At 25.9% G+C, this 22778-nt stretch overlaps 3 protein-coding genes across 6 annotated transcripts; 2 read left to right on the top strand and 1 right to left on the bottom strand.

The window, feature by feature from the left end:
• Window positions 1-95: 95 nt before the first annotated feature.
• LOC141529253 (uncharacterized) lies at window positions 96-7225 on the top strand. 4 transcript variants are annotated; one of them, XR_012479551.1, is made up of 5 exons: window positions 96-498; window positions 1481-1659; window positions 1724-5507; window positions 6568-6725; window positions 6819-7225. XR_012479551.1 is itself a non-coding variant. In XM_074245749.1 (3 exons), the coding sequence occupies exons 1-3, from the start codon at window positions 415-417 to the stop codon at window positions 6111-6113; spliced, it is 444 nt and encodes a 147-aa protein (XP_074101850.1). In that variant the 5' UTR covers window positions 97-414; the 3' UTR covers window positions 6114-6552. The 4 variants fall into 4 exon arrangements, 3 of the variants coding, with proteins under 3 accessions (XP_074101850.1, XP_074101849.1, XP_074101848.1); XM_074245749.1 differs by lacking the exons at window positions 1724-5507; window positions 6568-6725; window positions 6819-7225 and adding an exon at window positions 5933-6552 and having other exon boundaries at window positions 97-498; XM_074245748.1 differs by lacking the exons at window positions 96-498; window positions 1481-1659; window positions 6819-7225 and adding an exon at window positions 5697-5860 and having other exon boundaries at window positions 4814-5507; window positions 5933-6620.
• A 1363-nt stretch (window positions 7226-8588) lies between these two features.
• On the top strand, window positions 8589-12562 carry Eno (alpha-enolase). Its single transcript, XM_074245745.1, has 8 exons — window positions 8589-8670; window positions 8762-8843; window positions 9492-9585; window positions 10245-10418; window positions 10491-10648; window positions 10767-11067; window positions 11186-11472; window positions 11737-12562. The coding sequence occupies exons 3-8, from the start codon at window positions 9523-9525 to the stop codon at window positions 12056-12058; spliced, it is 1305 nt and encodes a 434-aa protein (XP_074101846.1). The 5' UTR covers window positions 8589-8670; window positions 8762-8843; window positions 9492-9522; the 3' UTR covers window positions 12059-12562.
• On the bottom strand, window positions 12145-22373 carry LOC141529248 (facilitated trehalose transporter Tret1-2 homolog). Its single transcript, XM_074245740.1, has 10 exons — window positions 21628-22373; window positions 21036-21255; window positions 19785-19920; window positions 16824-17032; window positions 16208-16477; window positions 14878-15106; window positions 14612-14808; window positions 13331-13510; window positions 13045-13179; window positions 12145-12990 (listed from the first exon to the last, which is right to left on the bottom strand). Exons 1-10 carry the CDS (start codon window positions 21639-21641, stop codon window positions 12922-12924), a joined length of 1659 nt encoding a protein of 552 aa, XP_074101841.1. The 5' UTR covers window positions 21642-22373; the 3' UTR covers window positions 12145-12921.
• Window positions 22374-22778: the final 405 nt, after the last annotated feature.

Consider the following 22778-nt stretch of genomic DNA (forward strand, 5'->3'; position numbering starts at 1 on the left):
CATATATTATTATAAGTTCTAGCTTAGTCTTACCCCCACCGAGTGGCCACGCTAGCCTCAGCCTATATAAACCCGCGTTGACTCGAAAGCATCCTCCAGCATCCTCACTCTCATCTAAACGAGAAGACGGTTTATGTTTAAAGCTTAAAGCCGGTAGAATAAGCGCTCCAATATTTACAGAATTTTTTTTTCTTGTGATTTATTTTTAGATTTATCTTTTGCTATTAAATAATCCTTTTAATATTTGTTGTGTTGCTGTAATTTACCCTGAGCGGTTACTTTTTTCGGTAAAAATTCAAGATTAAAGCCCTGTGTCAGGTGAAACTTTTTAAATAATCGCGCGCAAGTGTGAAAATAATATTTTTATTACAAGGTGATTTTAATTACATCGGTAGTGATTCTAAAAAATTAAAAATGGCTTTATTGAAGTTTCGTGTTGTCACTATTGTAGCTGCCATTTGTTACCTTACTATTATTGACAGTGCGGCTATTACTGGGGTGTGTACTATTTAAATTTATTTAATTAAATATTTCAATTTTTTTTTATTTAATTTTTAAGAGTAAAAAATTTTTTTTGAGCCAATTATTAATTTTATAAAATTTTTTTTTACTTAGCGATTGTAAAAGCAATGATTTAATTCTCAATTGAAGTTATGATAATTAAAATTAATTATTTATCTGTAAAAAATTTATTCGCCATTTTAATTAACTGTGGATTTAATTACTAAATTAATTTTTGATAAAAAAATTTTTGCTTTGAATAAAAAAAAAATAAATAAATTGTAATTGCGAGTAAAAAAATAAATGATACCAAAGTTAGCCGACGTTCAAAAATTTTTTTATTTTTTTCAACAATTAAATTTCAAGTAAAAAAATATTTTAAAAAAATTGCACGTATAATTTTTAAAATTTTTTATTTTAATTTTATTGTAAAAATTTTTTCAATAAAAATTTTCAGATAATTTTCATAAAAAATAAATAAAAAATTAAATTATAAATGCGAGTGATTCATGATCGTATATAAAGTAAAATGTGTGAGAGCTGATTATATATATATATATATATATATATATATATATATATATATATATATATATATATATATATATATATATATATATTTAACTCAGTAGCCTGAACCAGATAAAGTTGATCCCGAAGTCGTACGATCCCTCGGTACCGAGGTTTTCATTCATGAATTCGAATGCATTCATGCCTACACTCTTATTACTCGCTCGTATCATACTCACACGAGCATTACACTTAACTCTACAATAGTGCGACATACCCATACATAAATGTGAATCCAGCGACTCTGTCATGGTCGCTTCTATTTCATTCAAATGCCACATATGTACACAATAAGCCATCATTGCAACTTCAGCGACCCAAATCAGCGTACCGGTTTCCTCTTTATTTCTAAAATCATTAATTTTCTATAAAATATTAATTGTAATTGTTCTGTCGATTTTAATTGCAGGAAGTAACCGAAAAATTCGACCGCGGTGCTTTGGATGACACGCCAGAGTTAAATTTTGAGCATGTCACTGAAATTAGCGCCAGTAATAAAACCGAGAACACTATTTGTGATAAACAGCCATGTGCTTGGGCTATTTATCATCCTATTACACGGAGAGTTAACTCTTATATTACAAATACGTAAGTATAAGTAAGCCAATTGAAAAAATTAAAAAATTATTGAAAATTTGTTTTACTTTTTTAGCTGTAAATGCTCTGAGCAAAAGCCCAGTTGCGATAAGACACACGATGACTTGTCTATCGGCGCTTACGTTCATCATTGTCGTCCGAGTACAATTAATAGTGAAAATCCGGAAATTCTTGAAGAAAACTAATTACTTTTCTAATCCTGGTAATTTATAAATTAAATGTAATTTTTATTTTGAACTTTATGTATAGGAGAGTTAATATTTAAGTCAACACTTTATTGGTATTAATTATAATAATTGTTATTATTATAATAATCAATGTAAGAATGGAAAAATAATTGTAACTAATTTGTTATTATTTTTCAAATTTTCGTGAAAAGAAAATTTTAAACAAAACGGAAATTTTTTTTTTATATTTATATTTTTTAGGGAATTAGTTATATTGCCTCGCAAAAAGGAAGGTATTGTGCTTTTTTTTCTCGAGAATTTAAAATGTGCCATAAAAATTACATCTAAGGGTACTAAAAATTAAATTTTGACATTATTTGTTCAAAAGAAAAACCAAACTGATAATATTTTTAGCTTGTGTAATTAATTAGTATTTTATGGTAGTAAATATAATTTAATAAATAGTATTTTACAGATGAGAGCGATAGTCATGATAATCAGAAACAGATAATTATTAATATTTGTGTATTTGATGTTATGTTTTGTAATTTTTATTATCGTCTTTTTAAAATTAATTTGTTATGTACTTAATGCTTAAAATATTGTTAGTTTATACAGAATGAAATTATTTTTTTAATAATTGTAATTTTAAAATTTTTTTATGTATAAAAAAAAAATTAAAAATAATTTTTTTTTTTTTTTTTTCAATTTAAAAATTTAATTTTTCATTCTGTATAAACAATTTTTATAAAATCAATTTTATTTATAATTTGTAATGATGAAAATAAGAATATAATAATTAATCGTTACTTAATCATTTGTACAAAATTAAATCTGGAATTTTTGAAGTATACACTCTGAAAAAAAATAACTTAGATTATATTGTATAAATTTATATTAATACCTAATTATAATTTAACATAGATTTAAATATTAATAAACGAGTCAGCTTACATGAAAAAAATTTTTCAATGATATTTTTTGACTAAAAATGGAGAAAAATATTTTTTTTAACTAAAAAAAAAAAAAAAAGACAAATTATAGTTTCTTCATTTAAGAAAAATACTTAAGTACGTAACAACCGAATTATAATCTTTATTGTTCATTAATCCTCTTAAATATTCAAAGCTTCATAAGTAATATTTATCGAAAATATTTCTAAAAGTAAATTTTAATAAGTGTTAGTTTTATTGTTGCACTAATTTCTGAAGCTTTTCCTCGAACCCGTAAATAAATAAATATAAAGCATCAAGAAGTATAATTTTGAATTTGATGTATTTGTATGCAGTATTTAACTTAACATGTAATATTCATAAATAAATAAATAATCTTATACACTAAAAAAAAAAAAAAAAAAAAACAGCTAAATCATTTATCAAGCTTGAATTATTTTTGTTAGTTCAGCGCCTTCCGCCAGGTGGCGACGAGTCGGTAAAACTTTTCGCAAGCAGACCGGTATTTTGAGTAATATATGGTTTTATCTTAAAAATTTAAAATACTTGTAATATATCTTGGATAATTCAACAATATTAAATAAATAGAAAATAATTTCTAGAAAATTATGATATTTATTACAATGTATCACATTAAAGACTGTCCTCTACATTTTTTTCCTTACAAATTAATAAATCTTTAAAGCTGTGTTTGTTGTGTTGAGTAAAATAGACTGCCTCTAAAACAATATATATTTTAACTGCTTGTTTAAATAATTTCAGTGTTTAATTTGAACTGCACTTATAATTTTAATTAATTAGAAAATTTTAGCTGCCTCTACGGCTGACAATTTTAAAACACAGTAGCTGCAAAATTTTTATACATGATTTTTTTTAGTACTGCTGCATTTTTTATAACTTTTAGACCTTAATTTCAAGTATTTATTTTTTTTTTAATATTTATTTTTATTTTCTACTCATGAATTAAATTTTCTATTAATTTGGCACGCAAATTTTTTGACAAATAATTTTTTTGTCTTTCATAAAGAATAATTTTTTTTTTTTTTTTTAATAAAAATGATCCTATGCTACTTCTAATACCTCTAAGAATATCTGTACAAAGTTTTATGATGATCAGTTACGTAGTTTTCGCGTGACAGCGTAACAAACAGGCTTACATTCACATTTATAATATAAGGTGGGGATTAATTAAGTACTTGAATTTAAAAATAATTTTTTTCTCGTAAATATTTTTGAAGAACTTTATCTTCTTAATTTGAGTAAAAACAACTTTAAATTGAGATATTTTTCTTGGATTAACTAAATTTAACTTTAAATATTTAAAAATTTTGCGCCTTGATTCAAGATAATTAAACTTTTTAAAATTATTTTCTTGGCTCAAAAATTTTTCCCTGGATTTAAGTTAATTTTTTTTTTGTATATAAATATACTACTACTGACCACTAAGTCCAGTCAATGATACTTAAAATTTTTGAGGAGTTAAAATAGTTGATGACTAAGTAAATTTGTAACTTTTATCTGAGAATGTAAATAAATACTTAAATGACAAGTTTTAGCCTATCACAATCATAAACTATGAGGAAATTCTTATCTTGACGATAGATTTAATCCGACAATCATACATTGTTATATTCTAAGAAATTTACTGTAACTGAACAATAAATTCAAAGCTTGTAATTTACTTTATTAAACCAGTGGTTGCTTCGTTTTCTTTCTCTATTTAATAAAGCACTCAACTAATATAAACAAAAAATTCTGTTTATATCCGCACAATTCAAGGAACTTGGGTAACTTCTAACATAAACATAGCAGGGTATTTTTCTATTAAAAATAAGTTTTCCTAAAATAACAGATTAAACAAAATTTAAGTCAACTTCAATGTAAAAATGATCTTTTATGCGTCTTTCATTATTTTTTAATTAATAATCCCGGCTTCAAATACTTGGATGTGATTGATGGTCTTGCTCCACCTCATAAACGTTATTGAAGCGTAGAAAGACTTATTACTTATCGGATTTTTTTTATCTAATAGAAGTACCACGCAAACAAAAACAAACTTTTGTTATCACAGTTAAAAATGCAGTGTCAATATTTTAGGGAATAATAAAATTAGTAAAAATCAAAGTTTGGAGGAGCGAAAAAAATTTTTAATTGAAAAATTATTAAGACGAAGAAAATGTAAAATAAATTTTTCATCACCCATTTATCACAACGACAGTTTCCGGTGATTTAATAATTCTCGAAAGACGTATTTTGTGGATGGTGGCTTCTACGCCGAATTTTTCCTAAGAGTGGGATTTTTCTGGTTTAATCCATGACGATTATACAAATACTCATAAAATTAGTCTATATTCTTAGTCTTTTCTTTTATCGTTTTCTTCTCCCACCATTACTCCATAGGTCATCAATGAAGACCTTAAAAGCTGACGACGACCCGCTACCTTTTCATTTTTCACGGAAAGTCGACGAGTGAGGTATATAGTCACGATAAACTTCTTAATAGTACGCCTTAGTATTCAAACGTTAATTATTATTTTTACAAAATTTATATTATAACACTTTCTCGTGAAAATTAATTCCCTCTAAAAGAAAATTAATAATTATTTTTGAAAATAAAAAATTGTGAAAAATGAGTTTGTTTAATTGTATTGTTCTGATCGTGATCAGCCATGCCGTCGCTTACTTTGCGTTTGGAGAATCCGCAGCCATAAACTCAGAGGTAATTTTTTTTAACAAATTTTTAGAATAATTTTATTAAAATTTATGTTTTATTTTTTACTTAGCTGAAATAATTTATTATTTTTTTTTTAATTTTTTAATAAATTTATAATAAATTTTTTTGATATTTGAATAAATTTTTAATAAATTTACAATTAATTTATTTAAATAAAATTAATAAATTTTATAGAATGAATCTTTTAATGGAGTAGAATTAACAAATAAAACAAGTGAACAAAACGATTCCAGCGAATTGAGAATTTGCAGTTTTGATACGCCATGCGGTTGGTATATTTACGAAAAAGATCAATTAGACGGATTTGGAAAAACCTTCAAAAGTTTTCTATTAAACAAGTAACTTATAAATTATCATAAAAACTTTCGATAAGATGAATTATTTGTAACAAATCTAATTTTTGAAAACAGATGTAAATGCAAAGACGAGACGTATCGTTGCATAAGGACTTGGGAAAAACTTTCCGCTCAAGCATATGCTTACCACTGTCGTCAAAATTCAACAAAGCACGATAAATTAGCCCCAGATCACGATATATATTCACGAAATGACGATTCATATGTATTGCGGGGCTTTATTGAAGATAACTAACTTTAAATATTTTCTTTTTATTTTATTTTATTTAAAAATTTTATATTTAAGACCGATAGTAATTAATTAAATATTTAAATTTTAATTATAAATATTAAAGTGTAAAAAATTTTTACATTATATTTTTAATAAAGTGAGTGCGATTATTTTTACTCATTTACTATTTTTAATTTATCTTCAAAAATTTTTCAAATTTATGGATATTTTAATTACAATCTTCAAAGAACACGTGTATATTAATAATACACTAAGATAAGTGAATGATACCGGGGTAATAAATTAACTTTTTAATAATATTAACTAATTTTTTTAAATTAATTGTTTTTTTGTGCAAACTAATAAATAAAACATAAAAATTTTGCTTTTTTGGGATAAAATTTTTTGGCTACTGTCCAAAAATTATTTTAACTAATTAATTGATTGATAAAAATTTTTTTTTTATGTATAATAACAGATCGCGCTTGTCCACGAAGAAGAGTCTCAATTTTTCCCGATCGTCAAACGAGACTCAACATTGAGTACAAGATCTTGTGGTGCAACGATGCCATGTGGGTGGTTAGTTTACCGTCTGGCTGGAGATCAAAAGCAATTAACAAGCTTTTTATTGGGCAGGTAATAAATAGATTATCCTTTTACACTTCTTAATCATCATTAATAGGTAATAATTATCATAAAATACTAAAAACATCATTTATTTAATTAAAGTTGCAAATGTGACGACGGACTTCGCTGCGTTCTTGAAAAAGAAAAACTGTCTACTCAAGCTTATCTTTACTATTGTAGAGACACAACTTCTACAGACCGATTGGCACCCGATCATGATATTTTGAAACCAAACGAGGAGTTGTACAGCCTTTACAGCTACATACCCAAAAATATAATACTTATGTCTTGATTAAAGAATCAATTCGTAGACTTTTTTTTAATTAAAAAATAATAGGACATTTTATATAAAAAAAAGAACTCAGTTTTTCTCAATTTTGATTTTAGTCTAGAGTATATTCGACTAAAAATGACAGATATTGTTTTAATATGACTATTTCTTCTTAGAAAAATATTTAATTTTAAGTTTGAGAAATAAAGACTGATTTTATAAATACTAATAATTTTTTTTTTTAAACTATGGACTGATTTAATTTATTTTAAATCATAATGTTAAAAAAATGTAAATTAAAGTGTATTTTATTTTTATTGTTAAAATTGTTAAAAATTTTATTAGGAAGAAATAATTAATTGTATTAATTTTAAAATAATGAAGAAATGTTTTGAAAAGTATCTTAATAAAAATTTGACAATTAAATATGAGTTTTCTTCTTTTTATTTATTGTGCAGTAATAATAATTTAATGAGGAGTAATTAATTTATTGAGTCATTGATTAAACGGTCATTTTATCGCAAACATTAAAAGAGTAAGCGGATCAAGAAAATGCAGAGTTTACACTCGTTTAGATGCCGGAAAACTGAAAGAAAAGCAAAACAAGAATTTATTACAAATAAATAAACAATCTGACATTCCATTGATTACTTCACGGTCATATCTTTAATGGATGAAAAATTAATAACCTGCTTAGTAATTATTTTAATATTTTAAGCTTACTTTTTATTTTAACTTAAATACTGTATAACAGTATATATAATTAAATATTAATTATAATGAAAAAAACGAAAGTAATTTATAGAAAAAATTAGAAATTGATTTCTTCTTAGAAATTAAAATTTTTTTTAACAATTTAAGAAGAAATAAATAAATTATTTTTTTGAAAAATTGTCATTTTTTACGTTTAATTTTTCTTAAAATTTAAAAAAAAAAAAAAGTTGTCAGATTTCGGATAATTTTTATTTTAATTAATAATTTACGACTTTTTATGCTAAAAAAAAATGTTTTACAAATATTAAAATTAAAAATCAGTGACATTTGATTGATTTATCCGTAAAATATCATGAATCAAAAAATTATCAATGAGTCATTGACATTTTACAGCCAATTGTATTTATATAATCAAAATAAAAAATAATCTTAAATAAATATAAATATTCATATCGATTCTTAAAAATCAATTTTTTATCTAAACTATTTATTTTTCATTTACAAAAATTTTTCTCCAGCAAATAAAGTCAAAAGAAGAAAAGTAAATAAATAAATAAAATACCGTAAACTGTTTCATGTCATAAAAATTAGCAGTTAATTGACAATTTTTTAATTTTCATTAAAAAAAAAAATAATTTTTTTAAAATTGCATTTTTTATTTATTAAAATTTATACAAGTAAATTTTTTTGATAATTAATTTGTTAAAAAAAATTAAAATAATTGTAAAGTGACAGCTAACATTTATGTCATAATTATTTCAAATAATTTAAATTCATTCCAGATGGCAGCACCTATAAGCGCGCTTTTTTATCGACCGAAAGTCTGAAAGTTTACGTAATCACCAGCATCAGAGTTCATTATTGATCTAAAAATTCAAGGTCACCTGCGGAATCCTCGTAAGTAACATAAATCAAAGTAAAAACTAAATAAAAATAAAAAAAAAAGAAGAAAATTATTATTTCTTCTTTGTAAGTATTTAAATTAAAATTTTTTTTTCATTAATTAAAAGACAAATTATATTAATCACGTTATTGCTTAATAATTAATTTATATTTTCAGAGGTCACAAGTAGGTCGTCATTTTTTTCAGTCTACATCCAACGTTCGTGTCATTCGTGTCGATTGTCACGCGTTAGCACAAGGTACTTAATATTTATTATTTTAACATAAAATTTATATAATTATTAAAAATTTTATTAATTATTTCAACTGTAATTATTTATCCGTCAAATTAATTGCTTGTAATAATTATAAATCTTGGATTAAAATTAATATTTAGATTTTAAATAATTTCCGTTAGTCAGTACAGCGAAATTAAATCGATTTTTTAACAGAGGAAATATATCATGTACGTATTACGTGCCGGGAGTGGTTTGCTCAGCAGATATTTTACTTTAAGGTTTATAGTTAGGATATTTTTATTTTATTTTATAAATAATTAAAAATTGTTTTTAATTAATTATAAAATTTAAATAACTTGTTAAATTATTTTGCATAGAAACTGTTATTTATTTTTAGATGATGCAATGACCTTGTAAAGGTTAAAGTTGATAGTTAGATAATAATTCAGCAGTTAGATTTGATAAGAAAGTGTTTTTTTACTTATTGAATAATTTATTTATTTATTAAGTAATATTACGCTAATTATTATTGTGATTCATTTTTCGTTTTTCGTTAGATATATAAGTATCATCGTATGACAATAATTGTTACGTCAGCTAATTGAATAATTACTGTTGACATTGTTAATATTGAACTAGTTTTATTTAGTTTATTGTGACATGTTACAGATTTTCTACCTGTGAATTTAGTTGTTACACAATGCCGATCCAAAGTATTAAAGCACGTCAAATCTACGACTCTCGTGGTAACCCAACTGTCGAGGTAATTTTTTATCATATTTTTAATTTTGTATTTTTTATTTTTAAAATTATTACTAAATAAATAGTTAAAATTTTTTATTATTTTTTTAATTAATAAATTATGACAGAAAAACTTAAAAAAAAAAAAAAATTTTAAATAAAAAGTATAAATAAAATTTTATTTAAATAATTTTCTCTAACAAATTTATTTTTTTGGAGTAAAATTTAAAAATGATCAGTTATTTTTTTTTACACTGATCAAGAGCTTTCATTTAAGTACCCACATGTATTTTTGATATATTTTTCATATATATAATATATATAAATATATAAAAAATTGATGTGGGTACTCAAATGAAAGGTCTCGATAAGTGTACCATCAGGATGAGCTTATATCTTTAAAAATGTCAATATTCCACAAGATACAAGGTCATTTCTTAATTATCTATCTAGAGATAGAGCATTTTTTAATGCAGCCTAAATACTTATCATCATAAATTTACTATTAAATTATAAATTGACTAAAAAATATAAATACAATTTTTTAAAAATAATTTTCTATAATTAATTTATTTATTGATTTATAAATAAATAAATCTAATTTATTTAACTGTCATAAAATTGACTGAATCCAACATACTCCAGCAAGAATATTTAAAAATAATTAACGGGTTATTTTAGGTCGACTTGGTGACTGAAAACGGATTGTTCAGAGCAGCTGTCCCATCTGGTGCGTCCACTGGAGTCCACGAAGCTCTTGAACTCCGTGACAATGACAAATCCAAGTACCACGGAAAATCAGTCTTCAAGGCTGTCGACAACATCAATTCAATTATTGCTCCTGAATTATTAAAAGTAAATATTACATTTATCAAAATTTACCTTCAATATATAAATAATAAATTTAAATCAATAATTAAATTCTAGGCTGGACTAGAAGTAACTCAGCAAATAGACATCGACAACTTCCTGTTGAAACTCGATGGAACCCCAAACAAGGCTAAGTTGGGCGCAAACGCTATTTTGGGTGTTTCCTTGGCTGTCTGCAAAGCTGGAGCTGCCAAGAAAGGCATGCCCCTTTACAAGTAAGTGATCTTACTCTAATTTCTCAGAGATAAAATTTTTTCCTCGGAATGTTACATCACTTTTATAAAGGATTACGTCAGGGTTATTGATTAATTATTTTTTTTTTTTTTTTCTTAGATACATCGCTGAGTTGGCTGGAAACAAGGACATCATCCTTCCAGTGCCAGCTTTCAATGTAATCAACGGAGGCTCTCACGCTGGTAACAAACTTGCCATGCAAGAGTTCATGATTTTGCCCGTGGGTGCTGCTAACTTCACTGAAGCCATGAAAATGGGCAGTGAAGTCTACCATCACTTGAAAAATGGAATCAAGAAGAAGTTCGGGCTTGATGCTACTGCTGTCGGTGATGAGGGTGGCTTTGCACCAAACATTCTTGAGAACAAGGAAGCTCTTAACTTGATCATTGATGCTATTAAGGTACATTTTATTTTTTTTTTTTTTTTTTTTAATTTAATTTTTAAATAATTAATTATTAAAAATTTTATTTTTTATTTTTATTTTGCAATAATTAAATAATTAATTTTTATTTAATTAGACTGCCGGATACGAAGGAAAGATCAAGATCGGTATGGATGTCGCAGCCTCTGAGTTCCACAAGAACGGAAAGTACGACTTGGACTTCAAGAACGAAAAATCAGACCCTGCCACTTACTTGGAGCCAGATGCGTTGAAGAACCTGTACTTGGACTGGGTCAAAGATTTCCCAATTGTGTCTATTGAAGATCCCTTTGACCAAGATGGTTGGGACTCCTGGACTTCAATCACCGCTTCCACTCCTATTCAAATTGTTGGTGACGATCTGACAGTAACCAACCCAGAAAGGTACTTAATCTATCATTTTTTATTTTCTATTTATAAAAAGCATTTTTTTTTATTTTTTATTATAAGCAAACAAAAATAATTATTTCAAAAAAATTTTTGAGACAAAATTAAATAAGATAAAAAATCCAATTATTAGCACTTGCAATTTTATTTTAATTAAAAACGTAAATCAACTTTAATAAATTAATAAATTAAAAATTTTTAAATAATTGATTTTTAATAAAAATATTTTTATTTTAAATTTAATTAAAAATTTTAAACCAGAATCAAGACAGCAATCGAGAAGAAAGCTTGCAACTGTCTTCTCTTGAAAGTCAACCAAATCGGCAGCGTTACTGAGTCAATAAACGCTCACAATTTGGCCAAGAGCGCCGGATGGGGTACAATGGTGTCTCACCGTTCCGGTGAGACTGAAGATACATTTATCGCTGACTTGGTTGTCGGTTTGTCAACTGGACAAATCAAAACTGGAGCACCTTGCCGTTCTGAGCGATTGGCCAAGTACAACCAAATCTTGCGTATCGAGGAGGAGCTCGGCGCCAATGCCAAGTTTGCTGGGGAGAAATTCCGTCACCCAACTGCCTAGAAACACTGTCCAACTTATACGACGATTATCAACAGTTATATCGTTTAATGACTACTTTATCTTGAGTTACAATTAATATTATAGTGTTTAAAATTGAGACAAAAAAAAAAAAAAACATTACCGCAAATTATATTCCTTTCTGAGTACTGTGGAACAAGTCCGTTGACTAGAGTTTCATTATATATTAGATGATAAATATTTATAACACACGTTGCTAGTAATATTTATTCAATTATTAGTAATTTATCATTCAAGTTAAACTTTTTTTTTCTATTGTCTGATTTTTTTTAATCTTTAAAAAAAATCTGTACTCAACGCGTAATTTTTTCTTGCTACTTCAATTTATCAATTGAAAGACTAAAGAATATAATTAAAAGATATCAGTGTAAAATTGCTGTTGAAAAAAATAATAGTTTATGACAATGTATTGCTGTTGATCTGTAATCTTCCTCGGGAGTTTTGTCGATGGTATCAATAATAAATAAAATTTAAATTTAAACACAATATTTGTTTTTTATTACTAAAATTATTTTATTTAATCTATATTATTAAGAGAATAAGAAAAATTTTTTTATCATTGCAAAGGTCTTGACTTGAATTTGTGCCTTTTCAATTTAAAAAAAAAAAAAAAAAATTCATTTTTAAATGCTTGAAAAAAATGGGAAAGTTTGCATGGTAATAAAAATTTATTTTCTATTCATAATAATATGTAAAATTATTTAATATCATCTCTGCGCTTTATATTACTGTAAGTATAAAAATATACACTTAATTACATTTAATGGGTGCATTATAAACGGTGAGTAAACTTTAATTAAATTTATAAATGTGTATCACATTTTTTTGTCCGCTAGAATAATTATTTATGCTTCTGAATTTTGGAGCCTCTCTTTCTGGCATTTCTTCTTCTTGACCCACAGGATACTTTCTCCCTAAAAATATTCAAGTTTATAATAATTACTTGCGTTGAATATTTAAATATTTACATTGAAGTAGTCCTCGATCTCCTGCAGCGAACGATTCCTTGTGTCGGGAAACGTCAGATACATAAACGTCGTTAGTATCAGAGCTGATACTCCGAAGATGATAAAAACGCCTCCCATACCTACTGCTTTTTTTACCTAATTAACATAAATAAAAATAATAATTAAATGCCAAAGAATCATGTCACGATTTTTTATTGGGAAGAAATAAAAAAGAAATACCATGACTATGACTCGAGTATTTTCACTCGATTAAGTTTGTTTTATAAACGGCTAATAAAAAACTTACCAAGGGAAAAATTTTAGCTGTAATGAACAGTGAAAAATTGAACATAAACATCGAACAGCCGCCCCCGATACCGCGAGCTCGATGAGGTAGCAATTCGCTGATTATATTTCCAATTAGGGTGAATAATCCAATTGTGTTTAAACTGACGTACAGAAAAAGGCAACCTCCTATTATGTATTTCTGCAAATAAAAAAAAATAATAAAATTTTAATAAAAAAAAAAAAAAAAATTATACAATATTAAAAAAAAAATACAAAATTTTAATAAAAAAAAATTATAAAATTTAAATTAAAAAAAAAAATTTATGAAATTGAAGTAAAAAAAAAAAAAAAAAAGCTGTTTATTTGATAAATGTGATTGTAGATGGTAGACTGAAATTTAAAGAAATAAATATTTTATAAAACGTTAGTGACTTAATATCAGCGCAGGTGAGGTGAGAGTCGGAATAATAAAGCAGATTGGATTTTTTTAGCGTGTTGAATTATTGAAAAATTTAAAAATGCTCTCGGCAGTTTTTTTTATTAGATTTTTCGGTCACAATTTCCGTGACTAAAATTATTCATTTAAAATTGTGTGCTTTTAATCTCTCGATTTAATTATTAAAGGGCAAATTTTTACTGAATAATTAATAAAATATTCCGCAGACTTAAATTTAATCAAAGTTGTAAAATTCTTTCACAAAAAGTGACTAATAAAAGATCGATTTAATCTCCATCTTAACGCGTTATTTGCAGTAAAAATTGTTTAAATTATTCGCGACAAATAAAATAAAAAAATAAAAAAATTTTGGAGTCTACTTTGTCTAAATATTTAAGTAATATTTTACTAACTTGAAAAATGTAATTTTGAGTCTTCGTATTAACGGATAAGTTCAATATCGATTAATCATATTTGTAGTATCTTATTTTAATTTTATTACAAGTCCATTAAGTTTACGTAAGCTTTGCCGGAAAAGATTAAGAGTAAAATTTAAACCAATTTATAATTCAGTACATTCGGGTCAATTTAAATTAGCTATAAATAGTAGCTATCAATTAAAAATTAAAAATATTTCACAAAAAAAAAAAAAAACTTTTAATTTAACTCGTTATTAGAATAAAAAAAAAAAAAAAATCAATTTATATAGAATTATTTTTGCATTAAATTGAAGAGAGTGTAATTTGCAAAATTGAAAGCTAAAATCTCAATATTTTCCTACAAAGAGTCTCTTTATATTCGCTCTCCATTCTTCAAAGGAATACCTTCTATTAGTAATAACAATAATTCGTAAACATCTCTCACATCTAAATAAGACTCCTCCGATTTCGCTAAAACAAACGCCGCGAGGACTAATGACGACAGAGCAGTTCCTGTTCCCGACACAATGGCGATAGTTCTGCTGCCTATTTTTAACAGCAAAAAACAAGAGAGCAGACAGAAGATGAATCTAATAACTGCAGTCACAACAGCAGCCATGTATTTGTCGACGCTTCCTTTTCCTAGAACAAAAATGAATAATTAATGATCGTTTGATTATTAATGTAAACTTTGCTATCACTGTGACTGACCAATGTCTTGGATAAGGTCGACGCCGTAGTAAACAACTATGTACGTGCCGGAAAACGCCTGCAAGACTAGAAAAATATTAATTATTATCAACGGCTTGAGAACACCCGGATGAACAATCTTCGCCTTTGTTTCCAACAGTCGTTCCCTAAAGGACGTTGATACCGTCGACGAGGCACGCATGTCGTCTTGCTTTGTTCGCGATATCAGGGAAGATATTTCTACTGCAATCTAAATTTAAAAAATTGAGTTAGAATTTTTAATTTTTGATATTTATTTCTCAGTAAAAAATTTTGCGTCAATGCGTCAAAAAATTTTGTGTTAAAAATTTTTATGTTAAATATTTAACACTTTTTTGCGTTAATTTAACACGATAAATAATAAATTTACACGTAAAAGTGTTAAATATTTAACACAAAAATTTTTACTGTGTATAAGTGTACTGTAAAAAATTTTCCGAGTGATTTAATTTATATTATTAACTAGACTTTGCTCCGCATAGCAAATTTTGTATTTTTTTATCGAATAAAAATAATTGTGGCTCGTTCAAAAATTATAAAATACGTATTTAGAAGTTTTAAAAATTAAAAATTAAAATTACAATTCAAAATTCGAACTAAAAATTTTTTTTTTAATTTAATTTTCTTTTTTAAATTCAGATTATTAAACGAAAATTTTTTTTATTGATCAAAAAAAAATTTTTTTCGGGAAATTAAATTTGTTTGTGATTTTTAATTTTGATTTTCTCTGTTCTTTTTTATATATTTTATACATATATTAATAACTTATGGACTGATATATGAAAAGAATTAAAAAAATAATTAATTAAAACAAAATTTAAATAATTTTACTGGTAATAAATATCAGAAGAAAATTTTTTGCCATTAAAATTTATTTTATACCGTCGAAAAAAAAATAATTTGTTTCAATTAAATAAAAATTGATTTTAATATAAGAAAACTCCGGATTTTTCACAGTGTGTCAGAATATCGAAAATGTTTATGAATTTTTTGTTGACCCGCCCAGAAATAACTTATCTCATTCATCGTATCAGTTAAAGCCAATCATCAGTCATCGCGATGGTAATTTTTTATCGAAACAAAAAAAGAGCGTCTAGAATAGAGAATAAATTTACCATCGATCAACTGCAATTGACTTTTACTCGATACTTTCAATGTCTCTAATTATTTTTTCCTGTTTTTTAACAGTACACTTGACATTTAAGTTTTTGTGTGAATCCCACACGAACAGAGAGTAGAGTCAACAATGATAAAGTCATCTAGAGTCCACAAAAGATATTAATATAGATATGAATAAAGTATGAGGAGTTACCTGTTTTGTGTTACCTCCACGTAACCACATAAGAGCTTTTTTAGCAGCATTGATTTTACCCCGCCTAACCAACCAAACAGGGCTTTCGGATACTAAGCTTAGAGTTAATAAACTTATTCCGGGAAGAATTATCCCACTGAATGCAACTGTTTTCCAAGTGAAAGCCGATCCTAGAGCGTAAACTAGTAGAATTCCGGCGCAATATGCGGCTATTGAAATTGAAACTAGGAATCCTCGGATGCCTGGGTCTGCTGTTTCTCCAACTAATACCTAATTAACCCGATTATTTTTATTGATTATTAATTTTACTGAAATTTAGAGACATCTAAAAATCTTTAGATTTTTTTAAATTAATTTTTTTTTTTTTTTTTTTTTTTTTTTTAAGTTAAATATATTGCTTAAAATAATTTTAATGTTTAGTTACATAAAAAGATTTAATATTTTAATAAATACAATGTCACTAAAATTGATGGCCACAAATAAGGAAAATAAATAAATAAAATATTACGAAAATAAATAAATAAAATAAAATAATTAATTTCATAGAAAAAAAAATTATAAATACAATTTTTTGATCTAATTTATTTTTCAAGAAAAATAAAAATATATTTTTCACCTGAGCAGAAACGCCGCAAATTCCAACTCCGAATCCTGCGAAAAATCGCCCCAATAACATGAGCCATAAATTTTTAGCGAACCCTATCAGAAGCCAGCCAATGCACAAAGGAACAGCAGACAACTGCAAACAGCTTCGTCTACCTATTGCATCTAGAAGTGGTCCAGATATCAAAGAACCCAGCGGGCTTGCCAAGCTGTGAATTGACGCTGAAAAATAATTCTATTATAGTTTTATCAGCTTACAAGATTTTTTTTATTGAACTTAATTTTGTGGAAAAGATTCTTTTATTTTTCATTTGAAATAACTTTTTTAGGGGATCATTTTTCATGAAAAAAATAACTCTTTTGATTTTTACTTATTCATTTCTAATATCAAGAGTTGATTAAAAAAAAAAAATTTTAAACCAATTAATTGAAGTAAAAATTGACAAATAAAATTTTGTCAATGTTAGTATTGAGTTTATGTCAATTTATTCCTGTTAAAATATGAATAGAAAGTTTTTCCACAGTTATCAATAGAGATGTAGTATCTGATGGATTGAAATAGCAACAGTCAGGCAAAATAAAATAATTAGTTGTATTTTTTAAAGAAAAATTTCACTGATAAGAAATTTAGTCGTCAAAAGAAAAAAAAATCATTTTTAATAAATTAATGATTTTAAAGCGACTCAAATTTATTTATTTGTAAAAAAATGCCCTCGGAAATTTAAGAAATTTAAAAAAATAAAGAAAATTTTTTTTTTAATTTAAAAAAAAATTATAAAAAAAATTTGAAAGAAAAGAAAAACATAATATGTCTGATAGTTTATGATCACTATCACTATTTGTACACTTGGAATGTTATTATTTTAGAATCACTCTTTAAATTAAATTTTTTTAATTAGTGTGCATAAATAAATAGTAAATAATATTTATCAATTATTATTTGAAATAAAAAAACCCGATAATAAAATTATAAAATTTATAAATTTGACCTAGATGAAATGAAAACAAAGATCATTGAGACTTATTCATTGCATAAAATATCCACACGGTCGATTGATTATGTAGCAGAAAATCTACGACGACGACATTTGTCATCCGCAAGGCTACTAGATGTCGACATTGAGATAAAACAGCTGTTGAGTTTTATTAATTGTAAGTACTAGCTACTGCCTTCTGAGAATTGTCATCGTCATTAATATTGTCCTTTGTCAACTTGGTGTCTAGTAAATACCCCATTAAATTTATCCACGTAACATTCATTGCTCATCTCGAGTCGGAAGAAATTATTTCTCTATTCAAATTTTCCTTTTTTCAATTACTCTTAAAAGCCGGATAAACAGAAGCTTCTTACTTTTTTTTTTTTCGCAAACAGGCGAAATTTTATCGAGAAGAGTGTCAGATGAATGACGTTTTTAATTTTCTTAAGCATGAACCAAACAATTCACTGGTAATACCTTGTCATTAAACCCGATTCCTCGATAACCTAAACATAGACATAGTCATAGACACGAGAGGTTGTTTATAACTATATTGTTGCGTTGCATCGTCTCAAGCTTCTATAGAATTACCTAAAGTTAATTATGGTTTACAGAGATAAACTTAATGTCTCCTTGGAGGGATTTTACGGTAATAGTAGATGAAATTCCTAAATAAAATCCCTTGAATTTTTATTGAATGTCTTTCTTTAAATATTCTTGATACTTTTGGCAATTATTTCTTCGTATAAAATTTTTTTTTCTATAAAAAATCCTAAAATAGAATATAAAAATATTTTTTATAAATAAAAATTTGTATTTATTAATTTTTTCATAACTTTATGACAATTTTGTCTCGGTGCTCGTATTTTGCAACATACTCTTTGCTCGTATTAATTCTTTATCAAAAAAAAATTTTTTGAAAAATTTTCGTCAATTTTGGAAAAATTATTCAAAATTTCTAATTTTGTAAAAAAAAAAAAAATATTTTCCATGACTTTATAATAAATTAAATCTTATTTTACGTGTCAAATGACATGTGTAACTGTTGACAGCAATGACCGTGAATGACTTCTGAAATTGCGAATCAAAAAATATGTAGGTCAGTTAAACACGTTTTACAAATGAATTGTGTACTGCATTTAATATGCAGCAACATGATGACACTTGATTGGCTCACGCACCGTTCGTCGTATGTCGTATGTAATTGAAGGACGTGGGTTATCTGTGTGTACTATGAACCTCAGTTTCGCGGTCCTTGAACTTGCTATGATGGATCGCAACGACAATCATATTTATTTTTTATCGCGCTGGATTATCATCCCCCTGCAGTAGACTTTCAGAATTCTTTCCTCGTTAATGCAGCGGACAAACATTAATGATAATGAACTGACATTCGATAATCGATGTTTTATCTTTGTGATGAGAGTATGTAAGATTTAATCTCAAGTTAAAAGCTGTTTTTAATCGATATACAGTTTCACGTTTCCGAGTTTTCAATCTGTTATCTTTTATCATCGTGTTACCGACTAGCGGAGCTTAAATTGAATAATCCTGTTTTCTCATGTATGATAATTAAATTTAACGGAAAGTTTATTGTAATACTGTAACAACCTAAAGGGTTCATAAACTTCTTAATGGTATTTAAATTTATTTTGAATCCCATTATTATAATAATTATGCAATATATTATTATGCAATAATAAATATTATTATAATTATGCAATATCAAATATTTAATCTTAATTAAGTTGCATTGAAAAATATGACCAATAGGTAATTAAAATTTAATTATTTTTTTTTTTTTAAATGCAATAAATTTTTCTTTAGAAAATCTTTTATTTTAAATCAACCCCAATTTAAAATTTATAAATAAAATTAAATTGATTGCGAAAAGATATCAATTGAGAAGTAGTAACTTGTACAAAATACCTTTTATAAAATATTTCATGCTGATAAAGAGTAGGAGTAATTGAATGAAGCAATAAATTATTTCTTACCTATCCATGAACCTATATCTTGATCGATATGAAGCGTACTATTAATTTCGTAAAGTTGAGGTAATAATACTCCACTGTATCCTATAGGCATGCCTACACCTGCGGTTAAAAATAGAACTGCGCCGGCAACCATACACTGGAAAATATAATAAAATTATGTTTTACTTGGAATGTTTTTTAAAATACTTCGGGGATGGAATTCAGCGATACTGTGTTGGATTGAATTTAAAAAAATATATTTTTTTTATCGTTAGTTATTAACCTTTCAGATAGTTTTTCTTAATTATACATTCTTTTCGCAACACATGAGTAGAATGTGTTTAACTTTTTAAAAGTTTTTGAGGAAAATTCTCAAATGATGAAATATTTAAATTATTATGATGTTATGTACTGTTATTACTATCTAGTTTATAAAATAAATTCGTTCTGAGAAAGTTTGTTGGTGTAATAGTCTAATTTCTGTAATATTATACTTTAACTTTGGTAATAAACATTTTGGTATTTTAATTATCTTTCTGCAGAAAATTAAATTTTTACGGCATATTTTATTATTATTATTTATATTATTAAGAGAATAAGAAAAATTTTGTATCCATTGCACAGGTCATTGCAAAGGTCTTGACTTGAATTTGTGTCTTTTCAAAGTTTCACATAATAAGAAACATAATTAAGAAATGACCTTGTACTTTGTGAACTATTGACATTTTTAAAGATATGAACTCACCCCGATATTACACTCATCGAGACCTTTCATTTGAGTACCCACATCAATTTTTCATATATATATATATATATATATATATATATATATATATATATATATATATATATATATATATATATATGAATATATGAAAAATATATAAAAATGCATGTGGGTACTCAAATGAAAGCTCTTGATGAGTGTAATATCGGGGTGAGCTTATATCTTTAAAAACGTCGATATTTAAGAAAGTACAATCAATTTATTTTTTTTTTTTTACTTAAGCCAAAAAATAAAAACAACAAGTACATAATAATAAAAAAAATTCGACTAGGTTTTGCCATCGTTAGTGTGAAAAGGTTTATTAGACTGGAACAATGGAAGTAAGGTCACTGGATTGAGGAAACTATTACTGGTATAGTCATCCTAATATCGCCTGTGTACATTCGAGGTGTTTGGAACTATACCCCAAAGTACAAATCATGTACAAGTATGAATGAACTTCAATGCCGGGCATATATATGCGGGTTTCAAAATAATAAACTCACCTGAGCGAATACACCTCGACAATTGGATGTGTATTGAACTGGAACCTCATCTTCCTCTTCCTCGTACACAGTCTTCTCGTTGTTATTATTATTATTACTGTCATTGTTTAGTTCATCATTGTTGTTCAATTGACTGCCTTTCTGATTTTCTTTCAACGGTTCAAAATTTTGCGAAAAAATATTTACTTTGTGGTAACTCAGCAAAGGTTTTGTTTTGTCACTAGAAATAATGTGAAAAAAATTTTTTTTTATTTATATTTACATACACACGCTAGTAAATTATCTATTACGGCTAACGGGTGAAAATTTAATTATTTATTCAGTTAATTATCTGTTTTTATGCGAGCTCTAAATTATAAATTTTTAAAGCATTAAAAATTTTATGAATTTTTTTTTTTTTTTTTTTTTTTTTTTTTTTGTGGCAATAATTAGTAATTTTTTTGCCGGATATAATTTTTCCGTGTTATTGTAACGAGATTTTAGAACAAACTAATAATTTAAAAATTATGTCAATAATTAAAGAAAAAAAAATTTTTGCTGATAAAAAATTTGAATAAATTTGGAACTTAAAATTAAAAAAAAAAATTCTTACCTATTTGTTTCCATGTTTTCAATAAAAAAAAATATTTAATTAAATAATTAACTTAAATTAGGTCACTGAGTATTACGCAAAAATGTTGTTCATCAGAGATACTTGTCTTGTCGTCATTATAAATATAAATAAAATAAAAAAATGATAACTTGCGACGAACAGCACTTAAACGCTCGATACTTGAGCACAAATTGACATAATCGGTAATAATAAATGACTTCCGTAGTGCCAAAGCAGAGCCAACTAATCAAAAGATTAAAGTTTAATTATGCAAATACATTAATTCAAGCAATCGTTTTCTTATCACTAATCCGCGGCAGTTCGCAAATGTGAGACTCAAAATAATGCCGATTAAAGAAAACGAATACTTATTCCTGCACAAGTCAACGACAAACTGAACAATATTATCCTAACGGATGCTTTTATAACGAGACTTATAGAGTGGTTAAGTAAAAAGTCTCAACTCCCGCTTGAAATAATGTATATAATAATAATAATAAAAAGTGTTCTCGACGTGTGGCTCGTGCGAAATTACCTTCCTATCCACTCATCCTCTCTTTAAATGAGACTTCAAATGCCATCTGGGTACCATACCGCTCTACGATACTTGTTAACCGCTCTTGTAACGTCAAAGGAACACATACTGTCATTCCATTATTATGTTATTATATTTTATTAATAAATCCTGACCTTATCTTATCCGAATTATCGTTTTATTAAATTAGATTTCTTGACCATTGTATTTTTATCTTTGTCGTATTTTTTTGGTGTACCGACAAAAGTTATTTATTAATTAATTGGTTTTATTATGATTATTATTATTATTTTTGATATTTATTTTTTCTAAAGATTTCTTGTTGGGCAGAAAAAAAAAAAAAAAATAATAATAATAATAATAATAATAATTACTATTATTATTATTTACTTAATAAATTTTTTTACAAGTGGAAAAAATACAGAAAGGAAAAATAAGTATCATGTTGAAGAAAAAAATTATTTTAACCATTAATTAATCAATTTAACATTAAATTTTTATTTTGTACTAATGGTTTAATTAAAAAATCAATTTTAGATAAAATAAATTCTCTGGATGATGAAAAAAAAATGTTTTTTAGCCAAAAAAATAAAAATAATTTTTATTTTTTGTTAAA

The sequence above is a fragment of the Cotesia typhae genome, unplaced genomic scaffold, assembly GCF_013202065.1.
Source record: "Cotesia typhae breed Kobodo isofemale line unplaced genomic scaffold, CoteBio_Ctyphae contig_48, whole genome shotgun sequence".
In the NCBI taxonomy this organism is placed as follows: domain Eukaryota; kingdom Metazoa; phylum Arthropoda; class Insecta; order Hymenoptera; family Braconidae; genus Cotesia; species Cotesia typhae.

Excerpts from the sequence above, each read along its gene's own strand:
- LOC141529253 (XM_074245749.1), top strand. The coding sequence starts at position 415 with ATGGCTTTATTGAAGTTTCGTGTTGTCACTATTGTAGCTGCCATTTGT. Across the intron at positions 499-1,480 it reads ACAGTGCGGCTATTACTGGG|GAAGTAACCGAAAAATTCGA; the intron begins GTGTGTACTATT and ends TTTTAATTGCAG. Across the intron at positions 1,660-5,932 it reads AACTCTTATATTACAAATAC|ATGTAAATGCAAAGACGAGA; the intron begins GTAAGTATAAGT and ends TTTTGAAAACAG.
- Eno (XM_074245745.1), top strand. The coding sequence starts at position 9,523 with ATGCCGATCCAAAGTATTAAAGCACGTCAAATCTACGACTCTCGTGGT. Across the intron at positions 10,419-10,490 it reads TTGCTCCTGAATTATTAAAA|GCTGGACTAGAAGTAACTCA; the intron begins GTAAATATTACA and ends ATTAAATTCTAG. Across the intron at positions 10,649-10,766 it reads AAAGGCATGCCCCTTTACAA|ATACATCGCTGAGTTGGCTG; the intron begins GTAAGTGATCTT and ends TTTTTTTCTTAG.
- LOC141529248 (XM_074245740.1), bottom strand. Across the intron at positions 17,033-19,784 it reads AGATATAGGTTCATGGATAG|CGTCAATTCACAGCTTGGCA; the intron begins GTAAGAAATAAT and ends ATTATTTTTCAG. Across the intron at positions 14,809-14,877 it reads CGACCTTATCCAAGACATTG|GAAAAGGAAGCGTCGACAAA; the intron begins GTCAGTCACAGT and ends TTTTTGTTCTAG.